Here is a 21,980-nt window from a genome sequence, read left to right on the forward strand (position 1 = left end):
TTGTTCCTTTTTGTTGCCAAGTAGTATTACAGCCTGTGACTGTTTAACAGTTTGTTTATCCAATCTTCTGTTGATGAACAGAAGGTGAACAACATAGAAAAGATGTGGATTGTCCCCAGTGATGTAATGAACAATGCTTCTGGGAACAGTCATTATATGTCTTTTCGTAGACATCTATTTTCATTTCTCTTTCATAAGTACTTAAGAGTGGGGCTTGTGGGTTGTATGGTAAGTGTATGCTTGACTTTATACAACCCTACCAAGGAGTCTTCTACAGTAGCAGCACCATTTTGCAGTCCCACCAGGAGTGCACAAGAATTCCAGTTGCTTCACATCCTTGCTAACACTTGCCATTGTCATCTTTCCAATATTAGGCATTTTAGTGGATGGAAAGAGGTAACTCATTGAAGTTTTAATTTGTATATTTTCAGTGACTAATGATATTGAGAACCTTTCATTCCTACTGGCATTCCTGTAATGGTGGAAATACTCACCTATATAAGATAGAAACTCATGAAGGGGACATGTATGGTGGAACTGTGTTCCCCTCTGACACGCTGAGGCAGGAGCGGCAGTCCAGTTGGGGACCCATATGAGTAATTCAGAAAGGACAACCCCACCCCTGGGGAAAAGCAGTTACAGGTGGCAGGCGGCATTAGGGCTCAGTTTTCTGTTGATTGCTCACAGCAAACTTTCTGGGGAATTGCCTGCCTCTTCATCTTAAATTCTTTATGCAGATGTTGTCTATACCTGGTGGCCTCAGGGTAAAGACTGGTTTTGGAAGCCACTGGGTTTTGTTTAACTGCTCCATGTTTAGAATACCAGCTCATCATCATATATCAAAGAAAGTTTACCAAACATTTCAAAGTTGTCTTCATTCCTCCCAGGGAGAACAAAGCTACTCCATTTAATGTAGCTTCACTTACATGTAAGAGCAGGATGGTTAGGAAAGGACATAGGCACCAACTTGATGGAGTTCCCAGTGGTCAAACCTGGGACAGTTTGAGCAAGAAAATAATGTTAATAATAATGACCCACAGAATAAAATAAATATCCACAATCTATACTGAGATAAATACATAGTTGAACAAATAAGGAAATGGGGGAGAAGGGAAAGTTTTTCCTTGCAGCAGAATTCCACTTGTTAAATCTAAAAGGAGTGATGGAAATAGAAAATGACCATTAAGTACACATTGCACTGATGGACCACGGATGGATGCAAAAAGGAGCGGGCTGAAGTATGATATGAAACTGGGTATTTTCAAAGTCTCAAGCTGTCTCCCCTAAGATACTAATTTCAAAGGGAAAAAAAGTAACTTTGCAGTGGAGAAATCTGATGGACATGATCTTAACCAGGTAGGACATATTGGTGCCAATAATCACTGGTGATGGGACATATTAATGCCCTCTACTCCTGATACATGCACTGAGAAGGGCACAAGATGACCTCTGTGTATTCTTGCTCGAAACGCCTAACTCAACCTAATCCTGGAAAGACATCAGACAGACCTCAAATGAAGGACGTTTTACAGAATATATGGCCAATATTCTTCAAAAATGTCAAGGTTCTGATAGATAAAAACTGTAAAACCCCCATGTGGAAGGGCACAAGGAAGACATAAAACTAAATTCAGTGTGGGATCCTGGGCCAGAATCTGGGTTCTGGACATTATTAGGACAATTGGCAAAGTGTGAATATTGCCTATAGATGAGCTAATAGTATTGTGCCAGTGTTAATCTCCTGGTTTTGAACATTTTACTGTGGCATATAAGATGTTAATATTTGGGCAAGTGGAGTACAGGTGATACAGGAACTCTACTCTTTTTAGAACCTTTTTCTAAGTCTGAAATAATTTCAAAAGAAAAAGAAAAAAAGTCATTCTACCTCTGTGCACGCCTGGCTACCTTACCAGCTAGCTGTGTAACTTTGAGCAAATCACTTCATTTCTCTCTCCCTCAGTTTCCTCCTCTGTAACATAGGGATAAAATGACACCTCCCTCACAGGGTTGTAATGAAGATTAAACATGTTAATATATGTACGTGCTTGGGAGAGTGCCTTGGTTTAGAATAAGGGCTATAATATTATATGCAGTTAGTATGTAATATTACAAGAAACCATTTCTGCTGATCTTAGGACTCTTTCTTTCTTTCTTTCTTTACTCTCACTGTGCCTCGGGAAGCTTTCTGATGCAGGTCCTGGTGCTGGTTCCTTCTCCAACCCGCTTTTTTACCTCAAAGCCTTCCCCCCTCCACTAGCAGCCAGGTAAAGCCAAATCTGGCACCATGATCTGTGCCTTAAGGACCCTCCACCTTTGAAGGAATCGGAGTAACTGCTCCCTGACTTGGGGCTGCTGCTGGGAGATTCCTGCAGTGGGAAGACAGAGCTCATGTCACCAAAGTACCTTCAGTTATTACTAGCATGGGGTCCAGACCTTTCTGGGCTTGTGAGACCGACAGCTCTGATTGGTCTGGGGGGTGGTGGTATGGATCAGCCTCACAATTACCTCTCTGAGGCATTACCTCATGTCACACTTCAGCATCTGTTTGGCCAATAAGACTGCAGCACCCCCACCAGCCTCCCCTGCCTGGGCCTTAACTTTAATGTCACAATTGAACCTGCAGATATTAACCTGGTCTCAGCAGCTCACAGACCAGATGGTAAGGTCAAGAGGACCAGCACAGTAAAATGTGGAAGAGAAATGGCCATCAACCTCAGATCAAAGCAGGGGATGGACTTCTGCTGGGAACAGGTTGGGCCCCTGCCACGCCATACCCTCTAGAGCTGTCAGAATTCCAGAGCTTCCCAGTGTTCCAGGGCATCAGCTATCACCTCAGAGAAGAGGGGGACCAACTGGTGAAGAAAGTCAATGCCATCTTTCAGCTGGACATCACCAAAGATGGGAAGACCATTCTGAAATGGACCATTGATCTGAAGAATAGTTCTGGGGACATATATCCAGGATCTGCCAGCCTCCTGGCAGATGCTCTCTTCAAGATCCCAGAGCCTCTCTTAATGGAGCTAGTTTTGGGTAAAACAAGCCCTCAGAAAGCTTTCCTTGCTGGTAAGTTCAAAGTGAGTGGCAAAGGTCTGCTTGGAGAGGGTTTTCAAAGACTGGGCTAAATTTTAAGCATGCAGAAATACCAGGGAAATGATCAGGATTTCTCTCCAGTTATAATGTTGAGTGGAAATTATGCTTAATCTGAAGATTTAAACAAAAAATATCCAATATTTTTGCTCAAATCCTTCCTATTCAAGTTTGAATAATTTTCCTGCTGATGTGTGAATTTGTGGCAAGGATTCTAGAGCAGTAAAGAGTGTTGGAGTGTATCACCTAAAACCTTTGTCTTTTTCTTGTCTTAGATTCATTTATGCCGTAATATGCTAGGGTGAAAATCACAAGGAGAGAAGTGGGTGACTTTGACAGTTGGATTTAAAAGCTCCAGTGATTGAGTTCCTATGGATTTGTTTTTTTGTTTTGTTTTGTTTGACTCTTAGTTTGGTGCTTTGGGGGAGACAAGTGTTAACCATCATTGTGCAGGTTTGTATTCTAGTTGGTAACTTGGTTCTTCGAGGAGACTTTATGTTTCTAGAGCTCTAAGAATGTGGGCTTCACAGCTGTGGGTGGAACAGGCAATAGAGGGGGTGAGAAATTGGTATTATGGCTTCTGATGCCCTGAATTCCAGGAGAGTCCAAGGGCTTGAGAGGTTCTAGGCTACATCACAGCACCTGGAAGGCTTGTGAAAGCTTGGATTGCTTGGCTCCACCTCAGGGTTTCAACTTCGTAGGTCTGGGTGGGGAGAATGGGCATTTCTAACAAGTTCCCAGGTGCTACTGGTGGGACCACCCTTGGAAAACCCTGCTGTAGTCCATGCTGTAGCTTTCAGTATTGACTGTGACTATTCTCTAGACCAATGAGATGTTGCTATTATCTCCTAGAGATCTCCTCCCTCTTTTGAGCCATTTCTGAAGTCAGGAGTTTGTGCACTGAACATTGTACAAAATCAGAGGTTATCCTGGGAGATTTTCTCTTCTGGGAGCCCTCTCCACACATTGGGAGGACTAGAATGAAACTGGCTGCAGCCTGATGTGACCTCCATATGGGTGGGTTTAGGTCATTTGTTCCCTTGTGAGCTGTGTGTACCTATATCTTATAGGTTAAATATACACAGTGTGGACACCCTGAAACCCATTTGGAAGTTTAATTAAACAGCCATGCTTGACCAGCTATTCCATTCCTAGGTATTTTCCCAAGAGGAAAGAAAGCATTTGTACACATGGAAAAATGTGTACATGAATGGTCATGGCAGCTGTATTTGTGACAGTCCCAAATTTAAATAAGACAGCTGTCCATCAGTGGGTGAATGGATAAATAAATCATGGTATATCATACCCTGGAATACTACTTAGCAGTAAAAAGAATGAATTATTGATTTTTGTACTACAACATGGATGAATATCAGAGTAGTGTCAAGTGAAAGAAGCCAGAGAAAACCAAGTATGTACTATATGATTCTATTTATGTAACGTACTAGAAAATGCAAACTGTAGTGACAGAAAAAAGATCAGTGGTTGCTAAGAGACAAAGATGGGGAGTGGGGACAGGGTTGGGAGGGGGTATTATAAATGGCTACAAGGAAACTTGGGGGAAATGGATATAATAATATATTTGTTATCTTGATTGTAGTGATGGTTTCACATGTGTGTGTATATATATATATGTCAAATATCAAATTGTGTACTTTATATACACATAGGCAGTTTATTGCATGTTAATAGTGTCAATATAAACTCAATAATGCTCTTTAAAAACCTGCTGTTCTCCATTCAAATTGAAGGCTTATAAAAAGGATTTAAAACTCGATCCTTCTCTGGGCAAAACAATTTCTCTGACTTCATCACGTGTTTACCTTTCCAACCCCTTTCTGATTTGGATGGCTTCGCAGAGGGCTTCCTAAGTTCTCTGTGTCCAAGAAAGAGTGAGGGCTTGATGTTAACAAAATCTCATTCCCTCACTGGGAAACAAGAGGCCATTCGTCCAGTGCACAGTCCCCTCTGGGGATAAGCATTGCTAAGGGTTCGTGGGTGGCGATGTGGAGCACTTCCTGGTGTCTTGCCTGAGTTGGTAGGCGATTCGTTGGGTGCCCTGCCCAGGGCAGTGTGGGTGCACCGGCTTCATACTGACTCGGATTCTGTTGTGGGCCCTTGACTTGCTTCCAGGCACTTCTGTTCAAGCTGTATTTCCGAGCATCAGGCTCGGCGAGGCAGGTGTTTGTGATGCTATTTTTAGGGAAATGACTCACCGAGCCTATTCCCTAAGTGGTTCTGCTCATAGCCTGAACTTGTAGACACTTCTGGGGGTTGCTTAGAGATGGGGTAGGAGATGGAGGGAGGGTGTGAGGTGTGAGATGTCAGAGGGCCACACCTGGGAACTGGGCAGGCATCTGACCAAAGGGAGGCCTACCCTATAGGCTGGCCAACACATATGACCTGTTACAACTTGGGACAAAAACTTGACCTGGAACAATTAGATCCCTTTCTCAGGAATTTGGAATTGGGAAGCTGAGAGACTGAGTTACAAATGAGCAGTGGGAGTGGAATCTGAAAGGCTGGGATGTAGGAGGTGGAAGGGAAGCCACCACAGTGGATGCTGGGGTGTTGGAAGAGCCGAAGCCTTGGAAAGGAGAGGGAGTTGTCTAACAAGTGAGGGAAGAGCTCAGGCCTTGGGAACGTGAGAGCAAACCCCTTTTCAGTCGAAAGGAACAAAATCGCTCAATGCCAGAATACCATGTGGAGCAGCTGGAAGGACTCATTTTGGATCAGAAACAGGTTTGAGCTCAGGGTCGCCACATCACATCCATGGGATCACAGGCAGTCACTGTACTGCTCTGCACTCAGCTGCCTTGTCTGGAAAGGAGGCCAGTAATCCTGATGACATTAGGTTGCTGGGCAGCTCCAGGAAGGTCACAGCCCAGCATAGTCACTGGCCCTGGTGGGCTTTCCACACGGGAGTTTCCTTTTGTTTTTGGATAAGAGTAAAGAGGGGACTTTCCCTGGCTCCCTGTTGCCTCTAAAAAAATGCACACTCAAGGCTTTCAGTGTTCTAGGGACCTTCTGCTGCTTCTCTTACATGCAGTTGATGCCCTAGAAGGTCATATCTGACTCAGAAACATAACTATGTGTTACTTGATGTGCACAGGTTTGGCTGGCACAGTGTTTCTAAAGTTCAAATGACAATATTTTATATAAAAATTGGATTTGGGGATGCTTTTGAAAAAATTGGATTATTTGGTCACACTGAGCCCATATTCCTACCAGGCAACAGGTTGAGGGATGGGAAGTCGGGTGAGTGCTCCAGACAAGCCTGGGGCCCATCTCCGTGCAGCCTCCCTAACTCCCAGGATGAGTTTCATTGGCCCAGTCTCTTCAAGCCTACACTGTTTGCCCCCAGGTGGGCCTGCTTTCTTGCGGCTCTTGTAGGTATTTGTTTTCATGATTACAGCTCCCCACAATAAGAGATCTTCCCCCTAGAGGAGATTCCCTGTTAGTTTTCAATTGCCATGTAGCAAATTACCACAAATTCAGGTGTTGACCAGTCTGGGCTCTCATCTGGGGACTTGGGGGGAAAATCTGCCCCAAGCTCATTTGGGTTGTGCCTAGTTTAGCTCCTTGTGGTTGTAGGACTGGGGTCCATATTTCCTCACTGGTTGTCAGTCAAGGATGTTTGCTTGGCTCTTGAAGGCTACCCACATTCCTAGTCACATGGCTTCTCCATCTGCAAAGCCAGAAATAGCATGTCAGGTCTTTCTCAAGCCTCAGATATCTCTGAACTTCTTGCCATATCTTCTGTTTCTACTTTAGAGACTTCACTGATTTCTCTGGGCCTACACAGACAATCCAGGATTATCTCCCTACTGATGTCAACTGATTAGTAACCTTAATTATATCTGCTAAGTCCCTTTTTCCACTACGGTGATGTTAGGGACAGAATGATATGCCCTCCTTCTCCCCAAATTCATATGAGTTCTTTCTTTCTTTACCATGTGAGGACATAGCCAGGAAGAGAGGGCTCACCAGAACCTGACCATGCTGGCATGCTGATCTAAGACTTCCAGCCTCCGGAACTAGAGAAGTAAGTGCCTACTGTTTAACATCCGGTCTACAGTATTTCTGTTATAGCAACCCAGGCTGACTAACATGGATAATGTATTCATGGGTGTGATGTATCCTCAGATCTCCAGTACTGGGAGCTGGGGTGTAGAATCTTGGGGATATTTTGTCTTGCTTTCCCCTGACTCTACCATCTAAATCTCACCTACCCTTTAAGAGTCTCCTCCATGAAGCTGCCCTGATTGTCAGCTTCCTCTCCCACAGTTACTATGCCTCTCTTTTTTTCCAGCTCTGTGTTCTGACTATGGGTTGGTGCTATCCTGTCTGGGCCAGCTGAACATCTTGGTTGGCTCAGCCTCATTTTATACTGTGGTCCTGATGTTCAGTTAGTGGTGCCTCCTCCTTCTCAGGGTCTCAGTTTGGGTGTCCCACCTCCACCTCCCAGTGCTGGTATGCTCCTCAGGTCAGGGAACAGTCAGGGCTTGACTTTCCCTTTGTCTCATTCTTCAATGCCTGACACCCACTCCATAAATGTTTGTTGAATGAGTAAACAAACTCCTTAAAATTATTTTGAAAAACATGCACATGGAAAAAAAAATCCAAATAGTACAAAAGAATGTACAGAAAAAATTCAGTTCTTCATACTTCTTCTGACCCCTTTTTCCTATTTTTGTACCCACAGACACCGCAGTTATCAGCTTCTTGTGTGTTCTTCCAGATATATACACCACTCCCCCACTCTCCACACACACACCCAGTGTAGATGCTCCACTTCTTTTTTGTTTTTACAGGAATGGTAGTTGACCACAGATGCTGTTCTCTACCTTGCATTTTAGCTTGTTTCAAAAGGTTATATATAAATCTCTTCTTCAAACAGTGCCCTCCTGAAGGGTCTAGGGGTGGCTCAACTGAAACTTCTTTCACATTTGCCTGTATCCTTTAGGGAAAAAGTCTCACAATGGGCTCACGGAGAGTGCCTGGTGCTGTGGGCCCCAGGTGGAGGGTGTAGAAGGCCCTGCCAGGTGGGCGCTTTCCCTCTGGGGCCCCAGGGGGTCATCTGATCTCTGGGAGGGAGGCCTAGCTCTAACATAAGAATCAGCAGATAGAGCTACAGAGCCAGGCACTTCTGCAACAGAGAGAGATTGGACTGGGAGAGCAGGGGGCACTCTGGTGGGTCCCAGCTCCACTAATGGGAATCCCGAGTTTACTCAAAGCTGGGAATATTCCACGCATTTTCCTGAGGCACTAAAGGAGACAGAAAATCTATTCTGATGAAGGATTTTTTTATCACTTTCCTGCTGCCTCCACCACAGTTATATGTGGGTGTTGAGGAAACCCACACTTGCCAGGTTTTCTGTTTTCCTGCCTAGGGGCAGGAGGAGGGAAATCGGCCCCAAGTGACAACTGTTGACACCTGCTGCTGAAGTGAGGGGCTCTTTCCAGGGAGCAACTCAGAGGTGTGGGTTTCAGCTCATATGCTGGGCATCTTTGGAAAATAGCTCTTCGTCACCTATTTGGAGCCTGCTTTATACCTTTGAAGGGACTTGCACCTCCCTAATTTGGTGGGTTGTACACAGGAAGCATTGAGCGCAAAGCCTGTATACCACGAGAACTTGGTACAATCTCTTATTGAAATCTTAACCATTTCAAGGATTAAACAGCTAATTCATTTAGCAAGCATTTATGGCACATCTTCTAGGACCTGGCTTGTGCTAAGAATGGAAACGTATGGCAAATGAATGGCTTCCTCTCAACTCAAGGAAATGACACCCCATGGGAAATTCATCATTATAGCAGGATCTGGGGCTTGGGAAGGTTGAAAGCACAATAAGACTAGGCTGGTGGAAGGAATTAGGGCAGGGCTTGGGAGATAACAGAGCTCCCTGGGGAGGCCACCTCCTTCAACCTTGAGAAGGCTTTTACATGAGCACTGGGCCTAGAAGGGATGCAGCAGATGGCTCGTGGCCACTGTGGAGGTTTCTCTGCTCTGCTCTTCTGGGCTGTAAACCTGACTGAGATTCTAGAGTCTGGGTAACTGTTAGGGCTCCCACTGGCCTGCAGCTGATTTCTCCTCTCCTCAAATGAGTAAAAGGGCAGTCTGCTCCTGTGGGTGGATCTATTCATATGGATTTAGGCATAAGACCAAGGAGGGAACCAGCAATGAGGGCCAGTTTCTATTCTGGAGAATTTAAATTAGGGCAGAATTTGGGTTTTTAGCAACAAACTGCCAGATTTCATTTGTTCATTGACTGACTGAATAATCCATTTGTCTAATTACTGAGCATCTATCATATATTAGCACCACTGACCTTAACCTGATATACACTAGTTATTTATGAGACCAGAAATTGCCTTGATTGTCCTGACCCTGTTCTGATAGGTTTCTTCTTTACCATACTTATTATTAAACATTCTGGAAATCACTACTGGTGCTAGATGTTGGGGGACACAGTGGCAAGCAAGCTGAGGTTCCTCCTTGCTCAGAGCTTTTATTTTGGGTGGGGGTATGTGTGGGTGGTGGGGAGACAAATCCTAAACAAGTAAAACTTTCCTACTAAAAGGGAAGAAATTGAGTAATGTGGCCAAGGGGCGCTGGGTGGCCAGGGAAGGCCTCTCTGAGAAGAGCCTGACTGAATGTGATGCTCCAGAAGCAAACCCTGGGGCAAAGATTTGAGTAGCAGCAGTTTAGCTGGGAGGTGGGACCTGAGACTGCGCAGGGAAAGGCAGACGGTGCAGGGTTTATAACTGAATGCGATGCTGTACAACACATTCTGGAGTGATCTCACCAAGGAAAGGGACCTGCAGGATTTTAAACCCTCTTCCATCTTGGGTGGAGAGCTGCTTCGGAGGCAGCGGGTGCTGACTCCAAGGCAGAGTCGACTCCAGGCATCTGAGGAAGCTCTCAGGCAGTGGGAAGTCAGCTGAAGCAGTGATAGCAGGACCTGGAGATGGACTGTAGTAGAGGCTGAGTCCTGGCCACCCCAGCAGGGCTCTAATTTGTTCTGGGGTAGCAGGACCTGGGGGTGAGAGTTTGGACTCTGGACTAGCTGCCTGGGCCTGGTCTCACCCTGGCTATTTCTGACCTGTGGGACCTTGGGCACATTGTTTTTATTTATTTATTTTCTAAATGCAGTTGACCCTTGAACTACACAGTTTTGAGCTGCATGGGTCCACTTATACATGGATTTGTTTTGATACAATATATTGGAAATATTCTTGGCAATTTGCAACAATTTGAAAAAGCATTTTCTTTTCTTTAGCTTTATTGTAAGAATATAGTATGTGATACATATAACATACAAAATATATGTCAAACTATAGTTTATGTTATTGGGAAGGCTTCCAGTCAACTGTAGGCTACTAGTGGTTACATTTTTTTGGGGTGTGTGTGTCAACAGTCGGTACACAGATTTCTGACTTCACTGGGGCCAGTGCCCCAAACCTCCACATTGTTCCAGGTCAACTGTCTCTATTTATTTTTAAAATAATTTTTTTAAAGAGGGAAAGTCTATAAATTCTAAGTGTGCAGCTCAATAAACTTTCCCAAATGGAACAAACCCTTGTATCCAGCAGCTGGCTGGAGAAACAGGATGTGAGCAGCATCTCAGAACACCCCTCTCACACTCCCTTCTTGGTGGTACCACTATTTTGATTTCCAATATCATAGATTTTAGTTTTGCCTGGTTTTATACTTGGGGTAAATGGCTTCTTCCACTCAGCATCTCATATAGTGCTTCTTTGAACCTTCTTGGACATCTGTGTGACCAGAAGTCCTTTTCTGTCACTTAATATTTGTTAAGTGAATTACCCAAGTTTGTAGGCAGTAACAGCCATAGTGTAGTGTCTTGCACACAGCAGGTGCTTTGTGAATGCTGTGGCATGAATCAAGAAGCAGGGCCAGTCCAAAGGTGGAGAAGCAGCCCATGTTGGGTGTCTCCTTTGCTTGGCGTCTGACCTGCTCCAAGGTCATGGACTTTGGAACCCCCTGGCAGGGCTTCAGAGGGAAGCAGGAAGGAATTCTGCCAAGTGCCCATGCTTACCCACCTCACACAGTACCCACAAACAGCTGCTGAAGGCCCTCTTTCCCTTCCCATTGGGAAATGCCCTGTGACTTGGCTAATCACGAGAAACATCTGTGGCCTCCTAAAAATATCAGCTTTGTACCATTTTGTGGAGCACAATATTTATATAGCCCAGCCGTATAATTGAATTGGTGTTTAGTTAACTCTTGAAAACAGCTCAAGCCCAGGATTTGCAGGCAGCCTGAGGAATGGGCTGGGAGGGGGCCTTTGAGCATGTTCCCACAGGCTTTGGATGAGGGGTATCTGGATTGGCCATAGAGATGGGGCAGGGTGAGGGGAGAAGAAAACACCAGACAAGAGCTGCTTGGCCCACTGGGGCAGCAGAATGATGGTTGTTTACATGTTTCCATCTGGCAGCCTCTGGAACTAAGGAGAGGTTTTCCTTAAATAGCTCATCACAAAATGCCTCATTTCTAAGTGATTTTTTCTGTTTGTAGCATGGGGAGGTTAAGTGTGATAATGATTTTTCTGATGATGTTCATGCTTGCTTCCAGGGAACTACATATAATAATCAGTTTAGCCATTAAGGGATGAGGCCTGTGCTGTCTCACTCCTTACCAATGAGGAAAAGAGCATAGCTGAACAAAAAATTCTTTTTTAAATAATGTCTTCATTTTGCTTTATTTTTTAAATAATTAAAAATTGCTTTTTTATTGCAAAAAGTTCATATATAGTCTATTATGTTTGTTTCAGAAGTACAACATAGTAATTTGATAACTAAATACATGATTAGATGCTTGCCACAATGGGTGTAGTTACCCAATTATCATGCCGAGATATTACAACATTGGTTAAATTCTCTGTTGTACTTCCATTCTTATGTCTAACTTATTTTAGAATTTGCAGTTACTGCTTTATCCCCTTCACCTGTTTTACCCATCCCTCACCCCCTTCTCTATGGTAACCAACAGTCTGTTTCTATATTTGTGGGTCTATTTTGTTTTTTTGTTTCTTTTTTAGATTCTACATATGAATGAAATCATATGGTATTTGTCTTTCTCCGTCTGGTTTATTTCATTTAGTATCATACCCTCTAGGTCCATCTGTATTGGATGGCAAGATTTCCTCCTTTTTATGGCTGAGTAATATTCCATTGTGTATATGTAGCACTTCTTTATCCATTTATCTATTGATGGGCATTTGGGTTGCTTCCATATCTTTGCTATTGTAAATAATACTGCAATGAACATAGGTGTGCATACATCTTTTCAAATTAGTGATTTTCTTTCTTTTGGGTAAATTCCCAGAAGTGGAATTGCTAGGTCATGTGCTATTTCTATTTTTGTTTTTTTGAGGAACCTCCATATTGTTTTCCACAGTGGCAGGACCAGTTTACATTCCCACCAACAGTGTAGGATGGGCCCTTTTCTCCACTTCTCCTCCAACACTTGTTATTTATTGTCTTTTGGATAGTGGCCATTCTAACTGATTTGAGGTGATAACTCATTGTGATTTTGATTTGCATTTCCCTGATGATTAGTGATGTGGAGCATCTTTTCATGGTCTATTGGCCATCTATATGTCTTCTTTGGAAAAATATCTGCTCAGGTCCTCTGCCCATTTTTTAATTGGATTATTTGTTGTTTTGGTGTTGAATTGTACAAATTATTTTATAGTTTGGTTATTAGCCTCTTGTCAGATATATAATTTGCAAGTATATTCTCCCATACAGCAGGTTGCCTTTTTGTTTTGTTGAGGGTTGCCGTTGTCTTTTTTGTACATAGGAGTCCTCTCACCAGTCAGCTGAACAAGTTTGTTTGAATCCCCAGAGGCCTGCAAAGCAGGATTGGAGCCTACTATGGTAGGTGATTTCATCTGAAGCCTTAAGGACTAGATTCAAACATGGGTCTTTTCAGGAGCCTCCCAAACATGCGCTTGTTTGGGGGAGGGATTCAGAAAGGCCTCAGGGGAGTTTGAGAAGTCTGTAATTAGAAAAACAGTCCAAGGATAGCACCTGTCCCTTTGCTACCCACTTTCTTTGGAATCCTGCTCTTTGCAAGAAGAAAAGCAATAACCCATTGATGTTGTCACCCCTAAGCAGGTATCATTCATTCATTCAATGATAATTACTGAGCACCTACTACATAATATAGGATGCAACAGTGAGCAGAATGGATGCCCCTGTCTTCAGGGAACTGTCTGTGTGATACCTGGCTGCACACTGTGGTGAGGGCTCATAAGGAAAAGCTGAAGGGTCCTTACAGATCTGATGGGGCTCAGGGTAGGCTTCCTGCGGAATGAGATCAGAGTAGTGAGTGGGAGGTAACTTGAGATGGGGCAGAGATGAGACCATTCCAGGCAGAAGCAGCAGAATGTGCAAATAACTTGGGGCTGGCAGAACAGGATAAGTTCTAGGAATGGAAGACCAAGCCAGTGGCGCTGGAGCATGGTGATGAGTGGACAGTGACAGAAGGCCAGACTGGCACAGGAGTTAGCCAGAGCATGGCTTTCTAATTTGGGGACAGGACTTTATCATTTTCACAGGCTGGGTAGTGATCTGGATGCCCTGTTGGCTGGTCCTATCATCTTGTGAAAGAATAGGTTAGGGTGGGGAATGACACTGTCCAAGTTGAGCCCAGGGACTCTTAAAGCTGGATTTCCAGAAGGATTTAGTTATCCCCCCTATCTTGGGATCTGTGACCCTAGACTCTTCTTGGCTCTGATGTTGACCCTCATGATGGAAGTGGCTCTGTGATCACTGAAGGGACAGTGATCAAAGACCGAAATGCAAGACTCTGCTCCAGGAAACAGAGGGCTTCACTTTGGTGTCTGTCCAGGCCACAGGTAGTGGGTCATCAAATAGACTCCAGAGGAGAACTAGCTAAGGGAAGAGAGAAAGCCACCCACCTATTTTCCCAGTGACACCATCTTTTCTTCCAAGTCTAAAGGACTTTCAAGGCCATGCGTGTGTGGCCAAGCAGTGGTGTGCAGTGGGGCTGGGGGAGTGTGCTGGAGAGTCCGAGGCTGCTGGTGGCTTGCTTGATCTGCTGCCAACCAGACCTGTTACCACCTTTTCCTCCTCAGTGAACCTCTTTCTCTTTGACTCCACAGTGGGAGACATGATCCTGGCTGATCCCCATTTTCCTTGGACATTGTAATTCTCAAAAAAAAGTGTTGGTGTTTGAAAGTTAACTGGGAAGGCGGAGGTCAGCTCAGTGACAGTAGTAACAGGTAGCATTGAGGGCACATTTGTCCAGGTGCCACACGTTGTGTTCAGTGCTCAACATGTACCACTTTTATTTCCTTGTTACCTCGATTAGGAGAGGTCTTGAAATTATTCCCCTTTCTGCTGGGAGGGTTAAGACCTGAGAAGGTCTAGGCCTCAAAAAGATGATGGTACTTCCCTCAACTTCCAGTGCATATAGTTGAAAATAGAAACTTTGCTAAACCATAAATCAAGTGCATAGACCAACCAAGTTCTGGATTTTTCTCCATGATGACTAGTTTAATGCCTTTTAAATATTTATATAGTTTTGGTAATTTTTTTATGGGATTTTGAATGATGTGCTTCTGAAATATTAAATATAAAATAATAAAGTCTCACTCTATGATACAAATATAAAGTAGAATATCAATAAATTAAAGATAGTTGGGAATTCAGAATTTCAAACCATCAATATAGAATGGTTCATAAACTGTGTTTAAGCGGCTCTCCTCAGCAGGGGGCTGTCCTCAGCAGTAAAGGGAAACCCGCTATCCTTTGTGAATGCTGTGGAAAGGTTGGGCGTGCCTTATATGAGTTGGGATTTACACAGGGTCTTTAGGAAAGCATCTCCCCAATAAACACAACTGCTATGTAGCAAATTATTTTTGGAGAAAAAATACCCAACAACTCTGAGTGCATGCGGCTATGACGGGGACTCACTCCACGTGCTGCGTCATCTAGTGAACGAAGTGACATGTACAGGGTGGAGCCACGATTGGAAAACAGGGCTGTTTGACTCTAAACATCTTGTTGAGAGAGGCATAGTGTCCCTGACCTCCTCCCAGAGTAAATTCACCTAATCCAGAGCTTCCCTTCTAGCACTGAATGAACTGAAATTTGGTGAAGAACTGAAGGATGCAAGGCCATGGCTCTGATTCCATGGGCTTCACTAGGTTCCCAGGGAAACTTCTCAAGGTGGACTTGAGGTCCATTTACAACTGGGTCTCAGCCTTGCTGTGTGACCACCAGGACATCCCTTGACCTCTTTGGGCTTCTGTCTTGCCTCTCACAGGGAATCAGATGAGTTGGATTAGGTGAGCTGCCACATCCTTCAAGCTTTAAAGGTCTGCAGCTCTGATTCCAACCTCTTCTCTTGGAGCTAATTCCCATGTCTCTTGGGGTGGAGGAAACTGGGTTGGCGGAAGGAAAGCCCTGTAAGGGTTGGGTGGTGTAAGTGAACCAGGAATGCAGAAGCAGTCATTTCTCTAAGGGAAGATGATTCAATAAAGAACAAATAAAAATTTCTTCCCTTTTCTCTTTTCTTCCCTCCAAGAAGTAGCCAGTGTCAGAGCTCAAGACAACTGATTAGTTACTGATGGATTTTAATTGTCATTACAAAGAGTCATTCAAAGATGTTTGCCCATTTTCATACCCAGACAGCACAGAGAACCCGACATGCCCCGGCATGTGCCTATGCCCTCAGGCATCACAGTCAGCTGGCATCAGCGAGCAGCTTCAGAGCAGCCAGTCCTGAGCGGCAGGGCCAGTGTCTTTATGGAGTCTCTCGAGAAATCCGTTCTGTGGGGTTTATGGGCACAGGACCTTGGAAAACTTCCTAAAGTGTCATTGACCAGCTTGGCTGACATATTAGTCTCCTATTTATGTTTTCTTCATCTTGAACCATGCTCTTATATACTTTTAGTCATAAGTCTCACATCTTCCAAATATTCTTTCTGAAATTGGGTCCAGTTTTGCATGGCAATGTGCTTCTACTCCTAGCAGAAAACACTGCGTCATAAGCTATTTCAGCAGTTCATGGCCTGACCTAACATGCTTATGGATCTGCAGGTTGGCTGTGGGCCTGCTCATCTAGGCTGGGCACAGCTGGAGTGGCTTGGCTGTGCTCCTTCAGCCTCTCAGCCCTTCTTCCTCCTTCTCAGACCCGGGGCTGGTTCTGCCGGGTGCGTTCCAAACCTGTTGCACTTTTGTGTGTACATCGCTGGGCTGACATGGCACTGGCCAGAGCCAGTCACATGGCGAAACACAGAATCAGAAGGTACGGAAGTGTATCCCATGGTTAGAAGTGGGGGAAGAGAGTGAAATAACAATAATTATTATCAGTATCCGCTATTATCATCTACAGGTTTTGGTGGTTTAAAAACATGCCTGCAAAATTCTTTGACTTCCTCCCATTAAACGGTGGAAATCTAGGTCCCCTCTCTTTGAACCTGGGTAGCCATTTGGGACCGCTTTGATAAAGTTGCCTTGATGAACAGAATGTTGTAGAAGAGATGCTGCCTGGCATTCTAGGCCTCTGCCAGCATCTCAGAGATACACCCAGCCCCGAATGAGAAATTCTGCCACCCTGAGCTCTCTGAGTGGAAATACCACGTGGGGAGACCAGAGATTCTCCGGGACCCCAGGACCAAGGGAGGAGTCCTTGGAGATGAACACAGTTACATTGCACCTCTCTGCAAACTCTTGGGAGACCCTGAGCAAGGGTCGCCTAGCTGAGCCAGTGAACCCCCAGATACTGAGCAACACAAACAATTATTGCTGTTTTAAGCCATCTCTCTAGGCTTAACTGGAAAATTTGAGGTTGCAATTTCTAACAAGGAATGGAACTCGGGTGAATCACAGTTCCATCACTTGATGTTTTGTCACCCCCTTGTACCTCAATTCTCCACCTGTAAGATGGTCATGTTCCAGCTTGAGACACTTTCTGTCAAATTACATCAAACACCTAGCACAGGCCTGGGCCATGTCAGGTGCTCAGTCAATGTTGATTGAATGAATAGCTACTAAGTGTTAGGTTTGTCTCATAAAGCGTGGGAGGAAGGGGGATAAAAACTGATTGAGAAGGATTAGGGGCCACAAAATGGGCAAGTGGAATGACTGCAGTAGAGCTATGGTTTAGCTTAGCCTGCAAGTTACAGCTCTCAGAGGCTTGGTGTGTTATGTGTGTGCTTGTGCATACATGCACATGCATATGCTTGAAGTCTTCCTTTAAAAAGGAAGCTGATAAGAGGGTACATCTTAAAAGTTCTCATCACAAGAAAAAAATTTGTAACCACGTGAGGTGATATTAGCTTATTGTGATGATCATTTTGTAATATATACATACATCAAATCACCCTGTTGGACACCTGAAACTAATACAATATTATGTGTCAATTCTTTTTCAGTAAAACTGGGAGAAAAAAGGAAGCTAACATGTTTGAAAGCCTTGATTGACATGTGTGAAATTTGTTTCCCAGGGCTCACAAAGGAGCTCTGTTTTGTTTGCTGAGCTTAATGTCATTAAGTTATAGTGACAAACGATATATAATTTGGGTTGATGTTTTAGGTGGGCTGATGAAAGTGGAGGCCATTGATCAGCGTAATCTACTCCTTCCATCCTGTAGCTAGCCTCTTTCAGTTTATCTCCAATTTTGGCAACCAAAGGAACCTTTCTTCCAAAAAAACTTTTTATTATTGAGAAACACACATATATGCAGAAGGTGCACACATCCTAAGTGTTCAGCTAAATGTATTTTTTCATTAAGGTATCATTGATATACAATCTTAAGAAGGTTTCACATGAACAAATTGTGGTTATTACATTCACCTGTATTTCAAGTCCCCTCCACATGTCCCATTACAGTCACTGTACATCAACATAGTAAGATGCTATAGAGTCACTACTTGTCTTCGCTATGCTATACTGCCTTCCCCATGACCCCCCTGCATTATGTGTGCTGATCATAATACCCCTTAATCCATTTCTCCCGCCCTCCCCACCTGCCCACCCCACCCCCCTTCCCTTTGGTAACTGCTAGTCCCTTCTTGGAGTCTGTGAGTCTGCTGCTGTTTTGTCCCTTCCTTTTTGCTTTGTTGTTATACTCCACAAATGAGTGAAATCATTTGGAACTTGTTCTCCGATCTGGCTTATTTCACTGAACATAATACCCTCTAGCTCCATCCATGTTGTTGCAAATGGTAAGATTTGTTTTCTTCTTATGGCTGACTAATATTCTATTGTATATGTGTACCACTTCTTCTTTATCCAATCATCTACTGATGGCCACTCAGGTTGCTTCCAGATCCTGGCTATTGCAAATAGTGCTCTGATCAACATAGGGGTGCATATGTCTTTTTGAATCTAGGATCTTGTTTTCTTTGAGTAAATTCTTAGAAGTGGAATTCCTGGGTCAAATGGCATTTCTATGTTTAGTTTTTTTTGAGGAACCTCCATATTGCTTTCCACAACGGTTGAACTAATTTACATTCCCATCAACAATGTAGGAGGGTTCCCCTTTCTCTGCATCCTTGCCAGGATTTGTTGTTCCTAGTCTTTTTGATCTTGGCCATCCTAACTGGTGTGAGGTGGCATCTCACTGTAGTTTTAATTTGCATTTCCCTGATAATTAGCGAAGTGGAGCATCTTTTCATGTGTCTGTTGGCCATCTGAATTTCTTCTTTGCAGAAGTGTCTGTTCAGATCCTCCACCCATTTTTTTAATAGGGTTATTTGCTTTTTGTGTGTTGAGGCATTTGAGTTCTTTATATATTCTGGATGTTAACGCTGTGTTGGATATGTTGTTTATGAATATATGCTCCCATTCTGTAGGATGCCTTTTTGTTCTGCTGATGGTGCCCTTTGCTGTACAGAAGCTTTTTAGTTTGATGTAGTACCATTTGTTCATTTTTGCTTTTCTTTCTTTTGCCTGAGGAGAGGCGTTCAGAAAAAAGTTACTTGTGTTTATATTTAAGAGATTTCTGCCTATGTTTTCTTCTAAGAGTTTCATGGTTTCATGACTTACATTCAGGTCTTTGATTCATATTGAGTTTATTTCTGTATATGGAGTTAGACAATAATTTAGTTTCATTTTCTTACATGTAGCTGTCCAGTTTTGTCAACATCAGTTGTTGAAGAGGCTGTTGTTTTCCCATTTTATATCCAAGGCTCCTTTATCATATATTAATTGACCATGTATACTTGGATTTATATCTGGGCTCTCTATTCTGTTCCATTGGCCTATGGGTCTGTTCTTGTGCCAGTACCAAACTGTCTGGATTACTGTGGCTTTTTAGTAGAGCTTGAAGTTGGGGACTGTAATCCCTCCAGCTTTATTCTTCATTATCAGGATTGCTTGGGCTATTCATGGTCTTTGTGGTTCCACATGAATTTTAGAACTATTTGTTCTAGTTCATTGAAGGATGCTTTTAATATTTTGATAGAGATTGCATTGAATCTGTAGATCTGTAGATTGCTTTAGGCAGGATGGCTGTTTTGACAGTATTAATTCTTCCTAACCATGAGCATGGGATGTATTTCCATTTGTTGGTGTTTTCTTTAATTTCTCTCATGAGTGTCTTGTAGTTTTCAGAGTATAGGTCTTTCACCTCCTTGGTTAGGTTAATTCCTAGGTATTTTATTTTTGATGCAATTGTAAAAGGAATTGTTTTCCTGATTTCTCTTTCTGATAGTTTGTCACTAGTGTATAGGAATGCAACATATTTCTGTGTATTAATTTTGTATCTTGCAACTTCACTGAACTCAGTTATTAGTTCTAGTAGTTTTTTTTAATGTACACTATCATGTGATCTGCAAACAGTGACAGTTTAACTTCTTCCTTACCATTCTGGATGCATTTATTTCTTTGTGTTGTCTGATTGCTGTGGCAAAGACCTCCAAAACTATGTTGAATAAAAGTGGGGAGAATGGGCATCCTTGTCTTGTTCCCGATCTTAAAGGAAATGTTTTCAGCTTCTCACTCTTAAGTATGATGTTGGTTGTGGGTTTGTCATATATGGGCTTTATTATGTTGAGGTACTTGCCTTCTATACCCATTTTGTTGAGAGTCTTTATCATGAATGGATGTTGAATGTTGTCAAATGCTTTTTTCAGCATCTATGGAGATGATCATATGGTTTTTGTCACACCAATTAGGATGGTGGATGATGTTGATGGATTTTCAAATGTACCATCCCTTCATCACTGGAATAAATCCTATTTGATCATGATGTATGATCCTCTTGATGTATTTTTGAATTTGGTTTGCTAATATGTTGTTGAATATTTTTGCATGTATGTTCATCAGGGATATTTGTCTGTAATATTCTTTTTTTTGTGGTGTCTTTGCTTAATTTTCATATTAGAGTGGTGCTGGCCTCGTACAATGAGTTTGGGAGTATTCCTTCCTCTTCTACTTTTTGGAAAACTTTAAGGAGGATGATGGGTATTAGGCCTTCACTAAATGTTTGATAAAATTCAGCAGTGAAACTATGTGGTACAGGGGTTTTATTCTTAGGTTGTTTTTTTGATTACCAGTTCATTTTTGTTACTGGTAATTGGTCTATTCATATTTTCTGTTTCTTCCTGGGTCAGCCTTGAAAGATTGCATTTTTCTAGAAAGTCATCCTTGTCCATTTCTCCTAGGTTATCCAATGTCTTATCATGTAATTTTTCATAGTATTCTCTAATAATTCTTTGTATTTCTCAGGTGTCCATAGTGATTTTTCCTTTTTCATTTCTGATTCTGTTTGTGCAGACTCTCTTTTGTTCTGGATAAATCTGGCTAGGGGTTTATCTATTTCATATATTTTCTTGAAGAATCAACTACTGGGTTCATTGATTCTTTCTTTTGTTTTATTCTTCTTGATTTTATTTATTTCTGCCCTGATCTTTATTATGTCCCTCATTCTACTGACTTTCAGCCTCCTTTGTTCTTTTTTTCTAGTTTCATTAATTATGAGTTTAGACCATTAATTTGGGTTTGTTCTTTTTTCAGGTAAGCCTGTTTTACAATATACTTCCCTTTTAGAATGGCCTTCACTGAATTGCACAGATTTTGTGGTGCTGAATTATTGTTTTCATTTGTCTCCATATATTGCTCGATCTTTGTTTTTATTTGGCCATTGATCCATTGATTATGTAGGAGCATGTTGTTAAGCCTCCATGTATTTGTGGGCCTTTTTATTTTATTTGCATAAATGATTTCTAGTTTCATACCTTTGTGGTCTGAGAAGCTAGTTGGTACAATTTAAATCCTTCTGAATTGACTGAGGCTCTTTTTGTGGCCTAGTATATGATCTATTCTTGAAAATGTTCCATGTGCACTTGAGAAGAATGTGTAACCTGCTTCTTATGGGGGAAGTGTTCTGTAGATGTTAGGTCCATCTGTTCTAATTTGTTGTTCAGTGTCTCTGTCTCCTTAATTATTTTCTGTCTAGTTGGTCTGTCCTTTGGAGTGAGTTGTGTGTTGAAGTCTCCTAAAATGAATGCATTTGCCTTCTATTTTCCCCTTTAGTTCTGTTAGTACTTGTTTCACATATGTAGGTGCTCCTATGTTGGGTGCATAGATATTTATAATGGTTATATCCTCTTGATGAACTGACCCATTTATCATTATGTAATTTCCTTCTTTGTCTCTTGTTACTTTCTTTGTTTTGAAGTCTATTTTGTCTGATACAAGTACTGCAACTCCTGCTTTTTTCTCCCTATTAGTTGCATGAAATATCTCTTTCCATCCCTTCACTTTTAGTCTGTTTATGTCTTTGGGTTTGAAGTGAGTCTCTTGTAGGCAGCATATAGATGGGTCTTGCTTTTTTATCCATTCAGTAACTTTATGTCTTTTGATTGGTGCATTCAGTCCATTTACA

The 21,980-nt window shown here is 42.6% G+C and overlaps 1 protein-coding gene across 3 annotated transcripts in view; it reads left to right on the forward strand.

Moving 5' to 3' along the window:
• Nucleotides 1-1,806: 1,806 nt before the first annotated feature.
• Nucleotides 1,807-21,980, forward strand: part of SCP2D1 (SCP2 sterol binding domain containing 1) — a 104,471-nt gene continuing 84,297 nt past the window's right edge. For 2 of the 3 annotated variants that reach the window (XM_073238099.1, XM_073238098.1), the window contains exons 1-2: nucleotides 1,807-3,540; nucleotides 7,049-7,132. In XM_073238099.1, the coding sequence (XP_073094200.1) occupies nucleotides 2,688-3,122 (435 nt within the window). In that variant the 5' untranslated portion in view covers nucleotides 1,807-2,687 and the 3' untranslated portion in view covers nucleotides 3,123-3,540; nucleotides 7,049-7,132. The remainder of the gene's footprint in view (nucleotides 3,541-7,048; nucleotides 7,133-21,980) is intronic. The other variant, XR_012131955.1, reaches the window with a different exon arrangement.

This window comes from Manis javanica, chromosome 5, assembly GCF_040802235.1.
Source record: "Manis javanica isolate MJ-LG chromosome 5, MJ_LKY, whole genome shotgun sequence".
Taxonomy (NCBI): Eukaryota; Metazoa; Chordata; class Mammalia; order Pholidota; family Manidae; genus Manis; species Manis javanica.